The sequence below is a fragment of the Odocoileus virginianus genome, chromosome 10 (genome assembly GCF_023699985.2).
Source record: "Odocoileus virginianus isolate 20LAN1187 ecotype Illinois chromosome 10, Ovbor_1.2, whole genome shotgun sequence".
NCBI lineage: Eukaryota > Metazoa > Chordata > Mammalia > Artiodactyla > Cervidae > Odocoileus > Odocoileus virginianus.
In genome coordinates, this window is record NC_069683.1 from 3,399,612 (window position 1) to 3,421,578 (window position 21,967).

The following is a 21,967-nucleotide window of genomic DNA, read 5'->3' on the forward strand; positions in this document are numbered from 1 at the left end:
GAAACCAATGGCTGAGGGGGCCACTAACGGTCGCAGGTCGTCAGTTACTAACGGCCTCCTGCCTGGGGGAGGGGTTTACTGGCGCTGCCAACGGTGGAGCAGGGCTGCCCCAGCTTGTGCCCGCCTCCTGGCCTCCGCGCCCAGAGCAGAGAAGTGCCAGAGCAGAAAGCGGCCAGTCAGAAGTACCAGCCGATCCGGCAGTCGTCCTCCAGCTCTCAGTGGAGCAAGTCGCGCAGGCGGGAGAGGCGGCCCTGGCCGCGTAGAGACAGCGGAGGTGCCGTCAACTGGGATCAGCGTCTGAGGCGGCGGGCGCCAGGGGCTCACCCCACAGCCAGCCTGTGACCTCCAGGGTGGCCGCGGATGGGCAGCGGGGGCAGCTGGCCTGCCTGGTGGCAAGGGGGCGCTGCAGGCGGAGAGGTGCAGGGGAGCGGCCTCGGCCTCTGGAGAGGAGTAGGACGGTGCAATGGAGGCAAAGGCCCATCACGTCTCAGGTTCGGAATACGGCAGCCACCACTACACTGGTGGCTTTTTCCCTCAGAAATTCCAGCCAGGCCTGGACCTTGTACCCTCTGCAGGACCGCTCCGAGATGTGTTTGGTGGCTTGAAGAGATAAAGCAGCCCTTGAAAAACAGGTATTTACTGAACAGGCCCTCAGGGCAACTCTGGTGTTAGAGCTATAACAAAACCGCTGCTCCCAAGGAGCTGATGTTAAATTTTATGACGAGCAAGGATATATTTATTCATTTGCAAGGTTTCGATATTAAAACTTATATCCCAATGAGATGAGATAACAAATGATTTCGGATGGTGTTGAATACTGTGAAGGAAATAAAAGGTTACTGCTTAGGGAATGACAGACTCTGGTAGGAAGGGAACAGGGATTTCGTGTCTCAGTTCCATTAGATAGAAGGGGGCTGAGATAATAAATAGGTACCCATCATGCAAATATCTGGGAGATAGGGATAGCTAGGACAAGTTCAAAGCTGTTGGTGAGGGGAAGAAGAGGGTAAACAATGAGAACAATTATAAAGCTAATGCAGTAGTCCATGAAAGCTGACCAGTGTCAGGCAAAGTACTGAACTCTCTAACATATATTGCCTTTTTATAAGCCCAAATAATGCCTTGTATTTCAATCAATTACCTATGAATAAGAGGTAATCTACAAAGTAAAGAGCAAGCTCATGATTAGAGAGTAAGTGAGGACCAGATATATAACTATTAAGAGAATCCAAATCTAGGGCTGCAAACTCCACATTGTGATTTAGGGCAACCTTACTTTCTCATCTCTTCAGCTCTGCCTATTCCTTCCCCCCAAAAACATGTCAGAATGCAAATTCAGTTAGTGTGAGTCAGCATTTGAGTGTTCACTCAGTTTAGCACTGAGACATAGACCCAAGTCACTCTTGTGCATCCTTTTTCAATTGACTGAGGAAAGGGTTCCAAGTTGCAGGCTTTAACAATTCCTTTCATTCAGGAGTGTTATTATCACCGTTTTTTAATCTCCATATGGAACAGAGCATATCAGGACTACAGCTGGATTCTAGGCAGCAATTACAAGGAATTTTTGGAATGCTTGTCATGAGAAGAACAATTAATAATTATTCTTTAAAACACTTATTGAATACCTGGTCAATGCCAAACGTTGGGCTGGGCCTGGTTGTAAAATGGTAACAATACACAGGCTGGTCACTACCCTCAAGGTGTTTTCAGCTTTCAGAGGTTACACAGGCAGAAATAAATTGTATAATTGAGGCACACAGGACACAGAACTCATGAAGGGAGATTTAACCTAGTCAGTTAAATCTGGAAGGATTTCCCAGAGAAAACTATGCCTGTACAAATAATAGAAAATACTTTTATTATTTTTTATTGAAGTATCATTGATTCACAATATAATTTTTAGTTTCAGGTGTACATCATGATGCTCCAACATTTTTACAGTTTATACCCCACTAATATTATTACAAGATAATGGCTATAATTCCCTGTGCTCTAAAATTTGTCCTTGTTGCTTATCTAGAAAATTATTTTTGAATGCCTCTGAAAAGCCAAAGCAAAATACACTGAAGAAATGAAGTTGAAGTAAGATTAACAAAAATACTGGGACACTATTCCACTGGTATTCAGGCCTCCTGCTGTGTTCTTTGAACAGAAGCTCATTCCTGCCTTAGGGGCTTTGAACTTGACTGATGCCAGTGCTCCTTAGAATCTGATTGCAGGCTCCTTCATATTCTTCTTATGGTCACTTTTCCATGACCATCCTTATTTTGATTAGCCCCTGCTTATCACTCTCAAAAAACCCTTTTGCTTTCTTCAGATGTGATGATCTAGGTTTTTCTTCCATTTATTTATTTTTTATACTAGGTTGTAAGCTTCAAGAACCTGGGCTTCTGGATCTCTGGGTCAAGTACAACTGGTCCAAGTCTGACACATGGTAAGCACTCAATAAATATTGAAGTGCTCAATAAATAATGAAGGATAAACATTTGCACAAGAAGGTTTATACTGAGTTAATTTATTTTGCACAATGTTAACCATCTTATATTCCCTTCACATCGCAAAATTCCAATAAAACTCCCTTAAAAATGAAGCTGCTCCACAATTCTTTATTGAAGATGAGAAATGAACTTTATTGTTTGCATAATCTGAGGCTTAGTTTTATAAACAAGCCTCTGGAAATTTACTTTGAAGCACATAAAAAAGACTAATAATAGATAGGTAGATGGATAGATATAAAACAAGTTTACTAAAATGTAATTTCAAAATTTTGATTATGGCTAAACAGATTGATGTTCACTGTAAATTTCTTTCAACACGACTGTCTTTATGCAAATTTTCATAAATAAATGTGGGAAAGAAAAAGTACCTGAGTATATTCCTCCTCTGAGTAGAGTTTATGTTTAATCTATACTTTCTGTGTCCTTCAGGTGGATGATTAGTAGGGAAATAGTCAAGAAAATCCTTTACAACATATTGTTTAAGCAACAAGTGATAGATTTGGTATGGTTTCCACTAAAGAGTTGTGCACTCACATGGTTAATTGGAAGTTGGGAAAACTAGAGCCCATGGCTCACTATTCCTCTGGCTTGAGATCTGGCTGCTGGTTCCAGGGGACTGAGTAAAGTCAGAAGTGGAAGACGACTCCCAGGTGTTACCTGTTGTAATAGGAGAAATCATTATCTCACCTGTGATTCATTATCCTCTCATTGAAGGAAATGTGCCCTCTTCACCATTAAGATGATTCAGTGTCTTTCTGTCCTGTGAATCTATTTGACCTTGTACCTGCTCTTGGTTTTGATGGTCCAGGATGGGAGGAACCCTCATTACATTAATAATAACAACCAGCATCTGAATGAGTGTTCCTGGCTTATGAAAGTATTCTATGTACCTTACTTTATTTGTCCCAACAATGCATTGATGCAAATAGGCCAGGTAATATTATGCACTCACCTATCTTATAGATGGAGGCAATGTGTGAGAGCCATGGCCAATTTCACAGTAGGGTACTGAGGAGCTGAAATTTGGACTAAGGTTCCTGACTTCTAATCCAATCATTCACCCTTATTCAATCTTTATCTAATGCCTGACTGAAAATGTAGGCAATTATTTACTATCTGATTTTCTTGAAAGAAGGGAGGCTTTCAAGGAAATAGAGTATCAGAGAAAAGTCCTAGGGAAAGTGAACTTTTCCCAGGTTGAATTCATGCTACGTTATCCCCAAATCTTGAATCCATTTCTTGATTCTGCTGAACAATAGCAACATTTACACACAGCTTTTTCTTCCTGCCTCCTCCCTCCCTCCCTCCCTCCCTTCCTCCTGTAGACTGAAAGAAAGGTACAACATGAGAGCTGTGTTAAGTTTTGTTGGGGTAAAATGAGGACTTCAGCCTGGGAGACAGAATTTCTGATAGCTCTGAGAAACTGCTCCAAAGAGGAACTGTTGCCTGACTTACAGTTTTCTTTTATCTCTGAAAAAAATTTAGTGTCTTGTTAGGGGATAAGGTAAGCATCATATATGATTTTAGTGAAGGGGGAACCTGCAATCATGCACACATTTTGGCAGAGGTTTGATGCTAGTCATGAGGAGCAAATTTGCCATTGATGAGTTTAGTGCTTTTCTGGATATGAACAGATGTAATAACTGGGCTCATAAAATCTTCTCCTGAAAATATCTCACTATCTGAAGACTTTTCCTGCAAGTTTTTCCAAGAGCACAGAGTGCCTCATTCCTGTTCTTACTCTTAATTCCTTTCAAAGGGTATTGAATGTCAGCAGCTGCAGCAGCACTTGATGTATTCCTTGTAGAGGTAGCTTTCAAGTGCCAATTTGTAGTTGACAAATTCCTTCTTTCCCTCCTTCCTTTCTCCCTTCCAGCTCCCTCCCTCCCCCCTTCCTTTTTCAAGTCTTCATTGAGTGTCTCTATAATGTCTCTACTCTTATGGATATTGCAGGTTACAGTGGAAGACTAAGGAATCACACAAAAGGATGTAAAAATATAGCTCTAGTAATTACTACAGAGTGTATCACAAGGAGGCCTTGAATTAATGGGGAGGCTTCCCTGAAATCTTTACCAAGCAAAGGGCTCACGGCTTGAAGCACGTAGAAAGCAATACTACGGCACCAGCTTTTGAGAAGAGTGTTTTGAGGCCAACTGGCAATGAGACGCGGGAAGGGCTCGAACCTGTGTCTTTGATCTGAAGTTCAGTCAAACATTATGAGTTTGTGGAGGATGTATTAGTTGGCAGAAATGTTGGTGGAGCAGGTTTCAATTAGTGGGCTTTGGGACTTGTCCTTTTAGGATAAGATATGGTTGAAGCTTCAACATGGGATCTTCTAGGACGGAGAAGCCTTCACTTCTAAAAGGATTCTGGCATTCAAGTTCCAGACATGTCCTGATGCTTTGGTTCCCTGGAGGCGGTATGGAGACCTAGTTTTGGGTGTTGTTTGAGGTCAAACATTCTTCCCTGTGCCTACTTTGGCTGCCTGGCACTGCACCTGAGGGAGGGAGTGGTACAAAGTGGGGCAGGGTTCCTGGAGGAAGGCCAGTGCTGGTAGGCTGTTGGCAATCACCAGGTTGCAGATTGCAACTTTATTCCAAGGGCAATGGGAATCCATTGAAGAATTTCAGGTAGGACTGTAACATAACGCTCATGAGTCATTTAGTTTAAATGGAAGCCTGCCCAATTAAGCCCTCTTTATTCATGTGGCCAGTGAGCAGAGGGCAGAAATGATCCACAGGATTGATCATCTGAATTCTAACGCCATGCTCAGTGATCTGGGAAGTTGTGAAAGTAATAGGCTGTGGGTGTCCTCCTCTGGGAAGTTTATTGAACAAGCTGTTAAAAAAAAAATTTAATTGAGTAAATTTGAAGATTTTATTGGCTTTATTCAATGACTTCTGAATCAAGCAATATCCCAGTGAGTAAGCAGAAGGGAGTTCTGAGGGGTTTGCAAATGGAAGGTTTTTATAGGAAGAAAGGAGGGGCAAGGAAGCCATCAGCAAAGTATATTCAGGGCAGACACCTTTTCTTGGGGGGGGGGGATTACAAGGGTTTTATCATGCAGAGATATATATATATCTTCTTTCTCTGGGCCAGGAGCAGGAATGGGGCAGGAGTAAAACACAACAGATCACCACCACATTGCCTACCCAAAAATTCCAGACTAGTTGATTAAGATAACATTTCTGAGGAAGGCTGTAACTGCAATTATGTCAGGTATTGAAGAGGTTTGGTATCATGGACTTTAGCACAAGGGACACTTTTGGGGCCTGTGGTTTTCTCTTTAGCACCTGCACATCTGCATTATATTTCTGGATGCGTGCAGTAAGCCTCCTTCCAGAGGGCTCCGGACTTCTTCAGGGCCCTGCAAGAGGAGCAGACAAAAGCATGAGTAGGTGAGACTCAGGTCAAAGGAGCTACTTCAAGGAACATTCGCTCTTTTACTTAATACTTTATAACATTGTCATTTTCAGCTATATCTGAAAGACCTCTTTCTATCTTGCCCAGTTGAGGGAGTCAAATACTGACATGTTTTAGAAAGTGAGTTCACATTTTCTATATGGAGGAGATTGAGATTTTCTGTTGTTTTATGCTTTTCTATACTCCAAAGCATCACTTTCTCCAGTATTAAAAGAAAAAGCTCTGCTGAATCTCTATAAGATAAAACATATAACTATAAACCAACTCATCCTGTATCCACTGACCTCTCTTACTTTATAAAGTGAAACATTTTCTAGGCTCTGGTGATACAGAAGTGAAAGGGAGTGATAAGAGTCTTGTCCGTCTGGAGTTCCTGGTCTGCACTGGGAGACACATATTACCCAATATGCTATTTACTCATGATTGTGATAAAGGTCAGATATGAAGAGAAGCAAGTGTTATAAGAAGCAAATATGACAGGTTTAGTCTTGGGGGCAAGGGAGGACTGAGATGAAGAAAAGACCTTTCAGGTGAGCTTTGGAGAGTGAATGGAAATTGAGAAGGTGACATGAGGGGGAAGGCAGGTTGGAAGATTATCCTGGTAGAAGAAAACATGACCAAGGATGTGTCATGGGCAAGGGGCAGGGAGTTCTGTAGCAACTGAAGGGAGGTCAGATATCCGGAGGTCAGGAAAGGAGGAGGGCAGTGGTAGAAAGTGAAGATGGATCACTGTTCAGGGATCAGATCTGACCAGGTCTAGCCTTGACGGCTTATTTATTCATATTAATAAGATACTGTTTTTCTTTTTCCTAATCTTAAAATAAAAAAATAATTCAACCAAGTTTTTGGCTATTAATTTGACAAGCACAGGATTCTCCAGGGAACTGTGCATGGTTTAGGATGAGTATGGATTCTCAGTTCCTATAGAAAGAGTCACCCCTGCCTGTCCCATCAGACCCTGCAAGCATCTTAGTTTGCAACCCTGGACCAGATGATTTGAGAGTCCCTTCCACCGGTTAAGTTCTAAAGCATGCCAAGGCTCTGTGGGTGATGCAAAGACAAATAATACAGAACCCTGGTTTATAAGAAGCTTGAAATTTAGTAGGGCATCAAGGCACTAAGAAGTACCTAGAAGGCAGCAGGTAAATGGTAAGAATTATTGTTATAATTTCTGTGTTAGTGTTGCTCCTTATAGAGCCTCAGTCCTTATAGAGCCTCATGTCCATGGTGGGCATGTGGCTGTTCCTTAATAAATAGCTATTGGCTGAATGATTCATAAAGCAGTGAAGAGTCTGGGGACTAGCAGTGAAGCAAAACGAGAATTGTGGGTTACAGGACTGTTATTACCTGAAAATATCTCCAAATGCCTTCAACATGGGTTTATTCACATATGGCAGTCCATGCTTGGCACACAGTGACTTCACCAGAGGTGCCACCTTGTGATAATTATGGCGTGGCATTGTTGGAAATAGACTAGGGAAATAGAGAAGATATAAAACTTCTCAGACCTAAGGAGAAACCCAAAGTTCCCATTCCCCTTTTACAAATTAAAATGATATCAACCATGCAGATCCAACCTTGACCTTGCACAATACTTTTGTTTTGGGAAATTAAACTTGCTGGCAGACTCTTCTTATCCCTTAACCCACTACAAGCCTTGTGGGTGGCATATGTTTAGGAAGAACTAAGAGAATATGTTTTAGCTCCATCAGCTGTTTATTTTTGGCCTGATCAAATGAAAGTATACCATTTAGAACTTTTTACCATTTAGAACTACCCAGAGAACTGGAGATACTGAACAACCCACCCCGCCCCTGCTAATCTCTGTCTTATCTCTGTTTTTCTAACTTCCTTAGCAAGAATAGATGAATGTATATTCAGTTCAGTTCAGTCGCTCAATTGTGTCTGACTCTTTGCAACCCCATGAATCATAGCACTCCAGGCCTCCCTGTCCATCACCAACTCCTGGAGTTTACCCAAACTCATGCCCATCGAGTCAGTGATGCCATCCAGCCATCTCATCCTCTGTCGCCCCCTTCTCCTCCTGCTCCCAATCCCTCCCAGCATCAGGGTCTTTTCTAATGAGTCAGCTCTTCACATGAGGTGACCAAAGTACTGGAGTTTCAGCTTCAGCATCAGTCCTTCCAATGAACACCCAGGACTGATCTCCTTTAGGATGGACTGGTTGGATCTCCTTGCAGTCCAAGGGACTCTCAAGAGTCTTCTCCAGTACCACAGTTCAAAAGCATCAATTTTTCGGTTCTCAGCTTTCTTTATAGTCCAACTCTCACATCTATACATGACCACTGGAAAAATTATAGCCTTGACCAGACAGACCTTTGTTGGCAAAGTAATGTCTCTGCTTTTTAATATGCTATCTAGGTTGGCCATAACTTTCCTTCCAAGGAGTAAGCGTCTTTAATTTCATGGCTGCAGTCACCATCTGCAGTGACTTTGGAGCCCCCCAAAATAAAGTCTGACACTGTTTCCACTGTCTCCCCACCTATTTCCCATGAGGTGATGGGAGCAGATGCCATGATCTTAGTTTTCTGAATGTTGAGCTTTAAGCCAACTTTTTCACTCTCCTCTTTCACTTTCATCAAGAGGCTTTTTAGTTCCTCTTCACTCTCTGCCATAAGGGTGGTGTCATCTGCATATCTGAGGTTATTGATATTTCTCCCGGCAATCTTGATTCCAGCTTGTGCTTCTTCCAGCCCAGCATTTCTCATGATGTTACCTGCATATAAGTTAAATAAGCAGGGTGACAATATACAGTCTTGATGTACTCCTTTTCCTATTTGGAACCAGTCTGTTTTTCCATGTCCAGTTCTAACTGTTGCTTCCTGACCTGCATACAGGTTTCTCAAGAGGCAGATCAGGTGGTCTGGTATTCCCATGTCTTTCAGAATTTTCCACAGTTTATTGTGATCTACATAGTCAAAGGCTTTGGTGTAGTCAATAAAGCAGAAATAGTTGTTTTTCTGGAACTCTCTTGCTTTTTCGATGATTCAGCAGATATTGGCAATTTGATCTCTGGTTCCTCTACCTTTTCTAAAACCAGCTTGAACATCTGGAAGTTTTTGTTTCACATTATTGCTAAAGCCTGGCTTGGAGAATTTTTAACATTACTTTACTAGTGTGTGAGATGAGTGCAATTGTGCAGTAGTTGGAGCATTCTTTGGCATTGCCTTTCTTTGGGATTGGAATGAAAACTGACCTTTTCCAGTCTTGTGACCACTGCTGAGTTTTCAAAATTTGCTGGCATATTGAGTTCTTCTGTGTATTCTTGCCACCTCTTTTTAATATCTTCTGCTTTATATTAAGTCATGGTAAATAACTAAAAGTCCCAGGAAAGAAATAAGAAGTGAAGAAAGATGGATTTTTAATCCCAAGTTTTCACTAGCCAGATGACCATCTTGGATGTAAACCTCTTCTTTAATAAAATTATGAATAATAATCCTTCCTTTGTTTTGCTGAAATTTTCAAGCACTAATATGGGAAATATAATGAAAAAATCCATTGAACCAATAAAGATCTTGTTCCTCCTTTGACTACCATAGACACACATGGCTTAGACAAAGAGAATGTGGAAAGCCTCTCTCTGAGATTCTGGAGAAACTGACTGTCATGTATTATCTGTCATCAAGGCATGAACTACCCATTTCCTCTCCCTAACTGACCCATTGGTAAAGTATTTCAAGATACCATTATGAAATTGCAGCAGGGACTCTATTATTCATTATATTCTAAACTGGGCTGTAAAGACACAGATAAGCACATGTTTGAATTATAGTGAAGTTAATTTTGAACACAAGTTGCTTACCCAAGTGTCCTGAGTTTTCTTGGATTTTGCCGACAAAGCAAATGCAAAGAGAACAATCACCAATTCCTAAGCCTATAGGAATCTGGAAACTGAGTCACTGATACTTTTCCAAGATTTCACTCCATTTACTCACAGTTGTGACACCTTCGTTTCTCTCTTCCCTTATCATTGATGTTAATAGAAAAATAACATTCATTAGAGAATCCTGGTTCATTCTGTTCCCTTTAAGATATCAAGCCTAGTGCTCTACTTTGGACTATATGTAGAGCAGTTATTAGTGACAGCCCTTGCCCTTTATCATAAATTTTATTCTCTTACTCACTGGTGCTCAATTTGGAAGTTCAAGTGCCCAGTGAACCAGTCATTGAAAAAGGACTGTTCAACATTACAGGTGGCCAAGACCTGCAAAGAAAAAACTTACGTTAGATGTAAATGAGCCATGTGTCAAAATATTTATTTTATTCAGTCATTCAACAGGTGCTCATTGAGTACCTATTTTGTGTAAGAAACCATGAAGTATTAAAAATGAAATACAGTTTTATATAAATATCATATAAAGGCAATAAGGTATTTTGCTCAGAAGTACAGGTTAGGCAGGCCTCCCCAGTGGCTCAGTAGGTAAAGAATCCACCTGTAAGGCAGGAGACACAGGAGATGTGAGTTCAATCCCTGAGTTGAGAAGATAGATATGATAAAGTATGTAGGGTTTGAGGGGAGTACATCACTATCAACCCTCAAATTGACTAAGTTGTCATGAATAAGAACTTTGGTAGATGTACTTGGGATTGTAGGGCTTTGGTAGAAATTGTAGGGGTCTTTGAATACCATTTCCAAGGGGTAGGCTTAAAGGACTTCTAACCTTTGGACTGCAGTGAGATCCAACTGAAGGAGATCAGTCCTGAGTGTTCATTAGAAGGACTGATGTTGAAGCTGAAACTCCAATAGTTTGGCCACCTGATGCAAAGAGCTGACTCATTTGAAAAGACCCTGATGCTGGGAAAGATTGAGGGCAGGAGGAGAAGGGGATGACAGAGGATGAGATGGTTGGATGGCATCACCGACGCCATGCACATGGGTTTGGGTGGACTCCGGGAGTTGGTGATGGACAGGGAGGCCTGGTGTGCTTTGGTTCATGGGGTCTCAAAGAGTCGGACATGAATGAGCGATTAAACTGAACTGAATAAATGGGGAGTATTGTATTCAAGGCCTTTAATTAAGGGTTATGTGAATAGAAATGCATTTGTATACAAGTAGTTCCTTGTGGGAGAAGGCAATGGCACCCCACTCCAGTACTCTTGCCTGGAAAATCCCATGGACGGAGGAGTCTGGTAGGCTGCAGTCCATTGGGTCGCTACGAGTCAGACACGACTGAGCGACTTCACTTTCTCTTTTCACTTTCACACATTGGAGAAGGAAATGGCAACCCACTCCAGTGTTCTTGCCTTGAGAATCCCAGGGACAGGGGAGCCTGGTGGGCTGCCGTCTATGGGGTTGCACAAGGTTGGACATGACTGAGGTGACTTAGCAGCAGCAGCAGCATCAGTTCCTTTTGTAATCTATTTTATACATTTTGAAACTGAGCCTGAGAAGAAGTTCATAGGCTTCTCAGACTACCTTAAACTCTTAGTACTGTACTATGCATGTGTGCTCAGTTGTGTCCTACTGTTTGTGACCCCATGGACTATAGCCTATCAGACTCCTGTGTCCATGGAATTTTCCAGGTGAGCCTACTAGTGTGAGTTGCCATTTTCTCCTCCAGGTGATCACCCAACCCAGGGATGGAACCTGCATCTATTACATGGGCAGGTGTATTCTTTATGACTGATCCACATGGGGAGCCCAGAACCCTTATGAATGTCATTTTATTCAGTACCTTCCTAAGGCTTAATTCTTATTGTTGCTGCCATTTCGAATGTTATTTTTGAAGTTACTCTATATCAAGGTAGATCAAAGTATACTTTAGAGTACCTTGGAGTTCCCCAGAACACTTTCAGGGGATCCTCAAGCTCAAAACGATTCCAATAATACTTCTGAGATGGTATTTGCATTTTTCATTCTTCCTAACATGCCCATAGCATGGGTTTTTCCAGAGGTTACTAAACATGTGCTGACTTCATCACTCTGATGGTAACATGTATTGGCCTTATTCTTGTTTTAAAATCCTCAGTTTTAATTTCAAATACAGTAAATATAAATGTATATAACCTCCACAGACAGAAGTTGTTTGAAGTTCTCAATAAAATTTAAGAGTGGAAAGTGGGTCCATGATCAGAAAATCCACTGAATTTGGGAATGAACTTTAAGAAGCAATATGATGACTGGATTCTCCAGTTAAACATGGCATAACTGGTAGAAGGCTTGGGAGGAAGTGGAATTCTGCATAGGTCACAGTTCTGCTAATCGTTAACAGTGTGCTTGGAGAGAATGCCAGGTTTCCTCTCTGGGTCTTTTTGTCTATACACTGAGATGAGGGGGATTCCAGGGTTCTTCCAGATGCAAATTCATTCTGTAATTCTAGGAGTCTCAGATTCATTGAAAAACTGTGTCATGTTGGAGCAGGAGTCCTTTTTTATAAAGTACCAGACAGTAAATATTTTAATTCTCTACCACAGCTACCCAGTTCTGTTGTTTTGGCAAGAAAGCTGTCATAGAGGATATGTAAATGTATGAGTGTGGCTGTGTACCAATAAAACTTTATTTACAAAACCAGAGAGCTGGGCTGGATTGGGCTCTTGGTGTGTAGTTTACTAAAACCTGGTTTAGAGCAAAGACTCTAAAATCAAACTGCTCAGTTTTAAAACATACTTCTACGGAATTCACAGGTGGTTCAGTGGTTAATACTCTGTGCTTCCACTGCATGGAGTACAGGTTTGATCCCTGGTTGTTGAACTAAGATTCCACATGCCATACAGTACAGCCAAATAAATAAATACATAAATACATAAAAAGACTGTTTCTACCACTTATTAGCTGTGTGATATTATGCAAGTTACTCAACTTCATGCCTCAAATTTGTCATGTATGAAGTGGAAATAATGGCACATATATTATGTAGTTACATGTAAAGCAGTTGACAGTACTTGGCCCCTGGCAAGCCTTCAATAAATATGAATTATTATTTAAGGTAAGCAAATTCTAAATCAGGATGTTTTGTTAGATGCTTCCCAGGAAATGCCTTATTACCTGAGTGCTGAGCCAGTCCTGGTTCTCCTCTCTGCTGATTTTCATTGGTATGTGGCTCATCTGGCTAACATATGCAAACCAGAGACTTTCAAGAAGCCTTTTAGAGAATAAAAGGAAGATATGATCAGCTGGGGAGTTTCAATTCTAATTGCTGGACTTGCATTACCACTGGCAGAGCTCGCTGGGCATTGGAGGAAATGGCAGTCACTCAAAGTTTCCAATAATATGGTGGTTATTTGTTTTCTTCTTTGGAGGCCTTTATATCTAGAGATGACACATTACATATCCAGTCACATGGCCTGCATTGTAGTCTAATGTACAGAAGCTATGCTCCTGAAGTTTTCTCTGGCATTGGTGAAAGACTCAAAAGATACCTAGGTAACTTAAGGGCAAGCTTCCTAGGTGGATCAGTGGAAAAGAATACACCTGTTAAGGTAGGAGATGTGAGTTTGATCCTTGGGTTGGGAAGATCCCCTGGAGAAAGAAATGGCAACCCACTCCAGTATTCTTGCCTGTGAAAGCCCAAGAACAGAAGAGTCTGGCAGGCTACAGTCCATGGGGTCCCAAAAGAGTTGGATGTGACTTAGTGACAAAAACAACTTAAGGATATATGCAATGTGATCAATAGCTTGGGTGTTGTCATCAGATAGAGCTGGGTTCAAGCTCTAATTTTTCACTGCCACTGGCCCTTATTTGCTCTATAACCTTGAGTAGGCTATTTAATTCTCTGAACTTTAGTTCTCTTATCAGAAAAATGAAGCTAATACTATCTACACTACAGAGTTGTGCATGGATTTATTACATCGAATAAGAATGCATGTAAAGCATTTAGCAAAAATGCTTTAGCTAAAGCATTTAGCTTGAGACACAGTAGCTATACCGTTATTGTTATGGAGCATTTAGAATAATAATGCAAATGAATGAAGGAGGAATAAATTGGGAAGTTGAAGAAGGTTATTCAGTCTGAAGTCATTTAGGTGTTGGGAAAAATCTCTAGTCAAAAATAACTTTAAAAAATCCTGTACTTCCATTATCATTGGCAAGAATTATGTCCCACTGGATTGCAGTTTTAAGGGCTTGGTGATCAGGAAGACTACAGTTGACCTTTGAGCAACACACTGGTTCACTTAAATATGGATATTTTTTTCAGGAAATATGTACAATATTATAAGATCCATGGTTGGTTGAATCTACTGGTGTGGAAACACAGATAGGGATAGCTGACAATGGGACCTGAATCTCTCTGAAGTTTGGTAACCAAGGCGGGTCTAAGGATCAATCCCCAACAGTTGCTGAGGGAATATTGTACTGCAATTGGTAATTAAGCAAGTGGGGGAAAAAAAAGGCAAGATTGGGCAAATTCATTTTCCAAGGAACTCATTCAACTATTTGAACTTTTCTCCCCCTGCATTTTCTTGGAAATGTTTCAGTTACAAGAATGCAGCCAGCTGTCATAATCTGCTGATCATTGCTAATCATTAATAAATCAGATAAGAAAGGTAAGAGGACAATCCAGGTAACTAAGAATATTCTTGTTTTCTTACTTGATTAAATATATGAGCACCATGGTTCCAAAGATTCCATAGAAAGGACCAAATGTGATGAAATAGCGTATGTAAAAGCTGCTGACCCAGGCAATGTCCTGCAGAAAGAAGTGTTTGAAAGTTAAGCTAGTGGAAATAAAACTGGCTAAATCTTATATCCTGGTACTCAAGGAAGCTGCATCTGGAAAGGACTAAGTGTTTACATTTTCCCTTTTCTACCAGCCTGATCTAGCTTTAGAGAAGGAATCGAGTTACTCACCTCCCAGTACCTTCTGCGGTACATCTCTAGAATGGATTCCAGGTTCAGATATACTGGCATGAAAAGGGGGGCCGCAACTGAAAAACAGACAAACAAACAAACAAACAAAACAAAAACAGAAGATGGTGAACAGATGAGCAGATATGATTCCTGTGGAAGCTAGTGGGAGTTGATCTCCTTAACATGCTCCCCCTGGAATATTGCCCCTGAGAAGGGATACAAGGTGGAGATCCACAACCACATCCTAGATGCTGCTGGGTTTTAGAGTCTCTGAGGCTCAACCAGGACTTTGGTTCAAGCTCCCTTAAGGAGACTAGGGAAGCTTTGAAGATCTGAGTCATTCCTGATGAAGGTATCCTGGAAAGGCTTCTGCTATGAGCTTTCAAGTTTTCTCAAGATCCCTGGAATCCTTCAATCCTTCACAATCCTTCGCATTGGACCCTGTCACAGTATGTTGAGGTGGCAGATACAGAGCAGGTATACTGAGTCTGGCCAGATAGTTATTTACCTGCTTCTCCCCAAGGACTAGTGAAGTTGCCTGGAGCACGTAGGAGTCATATGGAGACCCTTCAGATTTTGACAACTCTCTCCTTGAGCAAACTTTAGTCAGATGCTCTGAGTCCCCTTCCTGACTAGGCTTCAAACTTGACCTGTAAACTTTCAAAGTCTGTGAACTGTCAGCATAAATGATTTTGTCCACCCTACATACTAAGAGACTTGAACCAATAGTAGCAAAGTTTCTAAGAACAGCTCATGGCATGTCCTCGGGATGGCCCTGACATCCTTAAAGTTCCTGCCTGAGAAAGTTCAAAACTGTCCAAAGAACTTACTGTTTGTTTAAGCCAAAACCTGACTGTAGGCTTCTGACCTCTGTTTTCTTAGATCATTTGTTAGAAAACTTAAAATTGTAAAGTTCTTTCTCTGTCCTTCTGAGATGGATCTTGCCCAACCTAGAAATGTCTTTCTCAAGGATTGGGAGTCATCCCTTTGAAATGTAATCACTAAGAATTCAGCTCTTTACCCTCCTTTATCAAGGAGCTGGACTTGATAAGCATGGGTTACAAGAAGCTGATGGCTTAATCACAAGACCAGTTCCACCTCCCTTTAACCTCTTTCAGTAATTTCCTTTATCATACCCCTATGTTCTTTTTTTTTTTCATTTATTTTTATTAGTTGGAGGCTAATTACTTTACAATATTGTAGTGGGTTTTGTCACACATTGACATGAATCAGCCATAGATTTACATGTATCCCCCATCCCGATCCCCCCTCGCATCTCCCTCTCTACCCAATCCCTCTGGGTTTTCCCAGTGCACCAGGCCCGAGCACTTGTCTCATGCATCCAACCTGGGCTAGCATACCCCTATGTTTTTTTAAAAAAAGTCTCCCACCTTTTTTTTCACCAGAGTTGACCTCAGTTTATACTGATGTTCCTTTTCCCAACTACAGATGGTTGAAACAAAGCTGTCTTGCTTCCTTTTCCAAATGTCCAGCCCTGTTTCACTTTGAGAGACTGAGTATGATTCATTTATACCTGAGATCCTAAGTTGAAGATATTTGAAGGGAAAGGACAAAATGAAATAGCTCCTGAAGATCGTGTGTTTTGTGAACTGGGCATTCTGCTGTGAGTCTGCATTCTGCTGTGAATATATCATTCATTCATTCCTCCTAAGTTAAGGTTGTATTGTTGAGCTATACATAGGAGGAGAGTTCAGACAAGAGACTCCAACGGATTTTTCTTATGTGAACACACATATCTCTAGGCTGAGGATCAGTTACCTTTCAAATTGGGGTACCAGTGTCCTCATTACTCTTTTTGGTCATGCAAGAGAAGGACTACATTAAGATGGGTATGCAGAATTCTAGCAGTGGAAGAGGTAGCAGTGGGTGTTGGTTCCCATGTTGCATGAAAATGGGCCCATAGGCCATCCTGGTCAGACATGTGACAGACGACCTCTGCTGAGCAACATTTGGGCAAATCAGATCATCTGCAACAGTTTTCAGCCTTAGCCCTAATGCAATTTTCAGACCAAATAATTCTTTGTCGTTCAGGGTTGTCCTGTGTATTGTAAGATAGTAGCATCCTTGGCTTCTGCCACCCAGATGTCAGTACTGTCCCTCCCTCCTTATCATGCTAACCAAAAAGTATCTAGAGTGTGTCAACTGTCCCACTGGGGCAACAGTGCTCCTAGCTGAGAACCATTGATTTATAGGAAATGTTTGGAATCTGCCCTAATTTAGGCTTATTTTCCAAATATGTAGGCATATTTTAGGTGAACAATTTTGGGGTTCCACTAAGCCTATCTTTGTGAACTATCATGAACTTGACTTGGCTAAAAGCAAAGTGTTTTTGCTTCTGACTCTTCTTTTTTAATTGGTATTAGCATTATCCAGCTGTCCTATTTTCTCTCAAGCCTACACTAACATTCAGTCCTATTTTATTTGTAAAATGTATGTGTGTCTCTGTCCACTAAAGTATCTTCTACAGCTGTATGTAAGCCATGGGGAACAGTTAACTTTCTTCCACACAGAAACTCTATAGGTAACTTTTATTTTTGAGACTACTTTTTCTGGCATCTACTGTCAGTATTTTCCTATTTTTCCACCCTAACAAATATCATTATTCTTTTCTTCTTGATAGTATTTAGTTTATCCAGGATGAGAATCACAGATATCAGGCCCCTTGATCGGCATCCTGCCTCCCATCCTTCTTGGAAGATCTCCATCCCTGCCTAGTAGCCAGAGTGATGAGATGCCTGTTAAGAATGCCTAATTGCTTTTCTATTTTCTTTTTCATATTTCAAATAGTAAAAGGAGTAAGGCAAGGCTGTATATTGTCACCCTGACTATTTAACTTATATGCAGAGTACATCATGAGAAATGCTGGGCTGGAAGAACCACAAGCTAGAATCAAGATTGCTGGGAGAAATATCAATAACCTCAGATATGCAGATGACACCACCTTTATGGCAGAAAGTGAAGAACTAAAGAGCCTCTTGATGAAAGTGAAAGAGGAGAGTGAAAAACTTGGCTTAAAGGTCAACATTCAGAAAGCTAAGATCATGGCATCTGGTCCCATCACTTCATGGCAAGTAGATGGGGAAACAGTGGAAAGAGTGGCAGATTTTATTTTTCTGGGCTCCAAAATCACTGCAGATGGTGATTGCAGCCATGAAGTTAAAAGCCACCTACTCCTTGGAAGGAAAGTTATGACCAACCTAGAGAGCATATTAAAAAGCAGAGACATTACTTTGCCAACAAAAGTCCATCTAGTCAAGGCTATGGTTTTTCCAGTAGTCATGTATGTATGTGAGAGTTGGACTATAAGGAAAGCTGAGCGCTGAAGAATTGATGCTTTTGAACTGTGGTGTTGGAGAAGACTTGAGAGTCCCTTGGACTGCAAGGAGATACAACCAGTTCATCCTAAAAGAGGTCAGTCCTGAATTTTCATTGGAAGGACTGATGTTGAAGCTGAAACTCCAATACTTTGGATACCTGATGCAAAGAACTGACTCGCTTGAAAAGACCCTGATGCTGGGAAAGATTGAAGGCGGGAGAAGAAGGGGACAACAGAGAATGAGATGGTTGGATGGCATTGCTGACTCAATGGACATGAATTTTAGTAAACTCCAGGAGTTGGACAGAGAGGCCTGTCATGCTTCAGTCCATGGGGTTGCAAAGAGTTGGACATGACTGAGTGACTGAAGTAACTTTCATATATCACCCCCCCCAAGTAAAAAATAAAACCTGCTGCCTTTCTCAGGTACAGTAAGATGTTGACTGGCCTCTATGGAAGGATTCCATCCTTCTGGCTGACAACTGTTTGCTTCAGGGAAATGGGATGATAAGGACTGTGGCTCCCTGGGACTCACCCATGCAGAAGTACAGATGCTGCTTCTCGTAGTCAATGTATTTGATTTTGTTCTTGCCATGCTGAATGAAGAGAGAATAAAACTAAAGTAAGAGACAATATCTGCTTCTGGTCATTATATTCAAGGTTGTGTGTATTTGTGTAAATTCTCTATAGAAAGTGCAATCTAGTCAGAGTTCACTGTCAAAATTAAAGTGCTAGAAAACCAGAACTGAAGACTGTGGTGTCTTTTCCTTTATTTAAAGTGGGCAGTTCTTGCATGGATGCTTTATTCTATTTGACTACAGGGATTGTGGTCTTCTATTTTTATTATTCCCTTGGAAGCCATTTTGAAAATTTTGTCCTTATGTGAAATAGTGATAGAAAAGAAACATTTATGATAAGTTTCCAAGCTCTTCTTCAACCAATGTACATAGAATTCTGCTTGCATCTCAGTCTGCATCTCCATTCATCCATTCAATATATATTTATTGAATGGTCATATGAAAAAAGACAAAGGCATGACCCCTAGTGTATGCATCATCATTCATCCTCTGTGTTTCCACTGTGGATCTTATGCTGTGATTTCCTCATTTTAAGGCATGGTATATATATATATATATATATATATATATATATATATAAAATCATATATTGGGAATTTGAGTCATTTTCTAGAGGCCTTCTTAAATAATTAGGCTGTGCCCAATGCACAAAGACAGCAAATATTTTGAGAGGAACCATGTATGAGTCTATTTCCCTTACCTAGAAGATACTTAGTAAGCATTTAATGAAAAGAATAGATGAATGAATGATAATTCACACCTCTTCTATAGTTTTAATATATGTACATGCAGTAACAACACTATGAACAGTGTTCAATTTTTACTTGCCCTATTCTTCCCTTTACATATAGATTTCTTCTTTTATTCGTATATTAGACTTGATTCTTCTTTTCCTTACTGTGATAAATGAAAAGAAATGTCATGGTGATAAGGTAATAGCAGTTGTTTGCGGCTTCTCCCAAGCTTCTGGACAGTTACGTAGTAGGAAACATGGAGGAGGCAGTGGGTGAGAAGCTTTGCAGAGTTAACAAACATAGGTGAAGGCTTGATTTTTCAGTGTCACCCCAAAGGAGAAGTCTAGCTCTCCCAGAATGTGAGCATAGAACTTTGCACCTAGAAGATTTAATTAATTGTTGTTGAAGGAATGAATGTTTGAAGAAAGTAGTAGAAAGATTGACAGTAAAATGGGAAGAATAGAAACATTTAGGGCTTATCAGAACAATTTTGTTGTGAAACAGCTGAATTATACAGTTTAAATATTTCTAAGTGATATAGAGTCACTTCGAAACTTTAATACACAGAAAGCTAAGGCTCTAGGGATATGTCTCTAGATTTATGGAGAGGTGATGTCTCTAGAATGATGTCTCCATTATCTGTGAAGAAGCAGCATGTGAACTGGATACAGTTCTACAGAAGGCACTTCTGGAGGGGGTCAGTGGTCATGAACTCCAATGAGACAAATCTCCATTGCTGTAAGGGAATGAGGAGAGAAGTCAAAATGTCATAAGTTTAGTGATCAGCCTATGAATTCACAAATATCAGAGAGTTCTGACTTGTTTGTGGAGTCATTGTGAAGAACAACTGACTGAAGACTACAGTCATGTTTTTGTTTTTGTTTTTCCTTTAAATCTATGCAAGAAACTTTTTTCCTAATTGGAAGAAGGCTGTCTTCCAAAACTGTGAAAACCTATTTTCAGAAAGTTGCACCATTCTGGTTACCACAAAGTCTAGGCAGCAACTGACTAAGCTACACTCTTTTGTTTTATGAAAACTAAATTCTTCCAGAAGGAGATAGAGCTTCTTCCTAAGCACCTGACTCTCGGGATCCATCATTTCCCCTTGAGGAAAGATATACCTTACTATGGTTATCCTTATACTTCCTATGTTGAAAGAAGACTCTTTTCTAAAAAAACATGGTAATCTTATATGCTGATTTTTAAGTTGAAGTTAAAAAAAAATTCAATAGCTGAGACATTCTGGAGTTTGCCTTTCTTTGCTTAAGGAGTCTGAATTAAGAAGTCTGAATTAGAAGCGAGGTCACTAAGTGTCTTGTGAGGCATGTGAGCCTGAGTTTCATGTATAAATGAACCAAAATGAACCTAAACTAAAAATAACAGGTTTCTTCTAGCAGCTAGAATTAGTTGATGTAATTAGACATTTAGATATTTGTGACTTAGCACTTGTTGAAGCTACTGCCGTGTCTTCTGTGAATGAGTTGGACTGAATGATCTTTAAGGTCACAGAGTCATTTATTCTGCATCTTCTTCTATTCTTAGAACCCCAGATTCAGTTATTTCAAATCTATATCCTGGACTTAAAAGAAGAAGAGGTGCTCTGAAAGCATGCTTGAAGCCAGAACCTTCAGCCTGTTCTCCCCAAGACAAGGGTGTAGACCTTTCCAAGAACCACTTTCTGGAACATTTTTCTAGAGCTCAGGATTTCTAAACGTACCTCGACAGGTGTCAAATCTCCAACAATAAAAAGTGGGCCTACGTCAACATCTGGGTCTTTGGTGTCGATGTTTGTTTTGACATGGTGTTGGAAGTGCCGGTTATTCCACCATTTTGTAGATAGGCCCTGAGGAGAAGAGAACATTCATTAGCTGAAAGATTTCTCATCTGAAATATCACTCACTATCAGAGTCTTCTGCCTGCATCTCAAAAGCCAAAATAAGATATTGACTCCTTGAAATTGCCAGCCCCGCCCCCACCACCACTGGGTCACAGAATGACTCATTGGATATAGGCTCTAAGAGTCTATGAACAAAAAATTATCTGATCCAGGAAAACAAATTTAGGCTAAAACAACTCCTGATAATGAAGAATAAAAATCTGTTGAAATGAAATGTTATTTCATTCTCACTTAAAAAAGATATATGAACATAAGTAGGGAAGAAATCATTCTTATTTTACAAATAAAGAAACATCAGTTCCAAGACTTTAATTATGGCAAAAAAAAAAAATGGCTCCAGGAATCCTACTTCAATGAATATTTTAAAGAATCATAGATCTGAAATCATCTCCTAGGTGGGCTTGCCTCAGATCATTGCATGTTCAAGGCTCTCATAAAGCATAAATGAGAATAAAGATATTCATATCTAAAGCCATACTAATCTGATTAGGCTGTTTGAGGTTTTTCTCTCTTTCAGTGAAAACCTGAAGGTTTTAATAGAGCAAAGAATTTGGAAACATATCAACCTAGTTTCATCCACTGGAGGTACAAATACTGCTGTGTGTTTGGGCAAATTATCCAACCTATGAGGCTCAATTTCATCTTTAGTGAATATAATACAATGAAATTTACATCTATGGGTTATTTGAGG

At 40.5% G+C, this 21,967-nt stretch overlaps 1 protein-coding gene and 1 long non-coding RNA gene across 2 annotated transcripts in view; one reads left to right on the forward strand and one right to left on the reverse strand.

Annotated features, from left to right (window-relative positions):
- The first annotated feature begins 33 nt into the window (after positions 1–33).
- LOC139037059 (uncharacterized) lies at positions 34–21,443 on the forward strand. The gene is made up of 4 exons (XR_011489845.1): positions 34–632; positions 2,365–2,434; positions 14,358–14,426; positions 20,922–21,443. It is a non-coding gene; the product is annotated as an uncharacterized lncRNA (long non-coding RNA).
- LOC110149748 (fatty acid desaturase 2-like protein FADS2B) overlaps positions 5,535–21,967 on the reverse strand; it is a 56,440-nt gene continuing 40,007 nt past the window's right edge. The window contains exons 5-12 of the mRNA XM_020912331.2: positions 21,097–21,222; positions 18,603–18,663; positions 14,731–14,807; positions 14,472–14,569; positions 12,928–13,024; positions 10,067–10,146; positions 7,269–7,394; positions 5,535–5,865 (exon numbers count right to left, since the gene is read on the reverse strand). Of these exons, the coding sequence (XP_020767990.2) occupies positions 5,805–5,865; positions 7,269–7,394; positions 10,067–10,146; positions 12,928–13,024; positions 14,472–14,569; positions 14,731–14,807; positions 18,603–18,663; positions 21,097–21,222 (726 nt within the window). The 3' untranslated portion in view covers positions 5,535–5,804. The remainder of the gene's footprint in view (positions 5,866–7,268; positions 7,395–10,066; positions 10,147–12,927; positions 13,025–14,471; positions 14,570–14,730; positions 14,808–18,602; positions 18,664–21,096; positions 21,223–21,967) is intronic.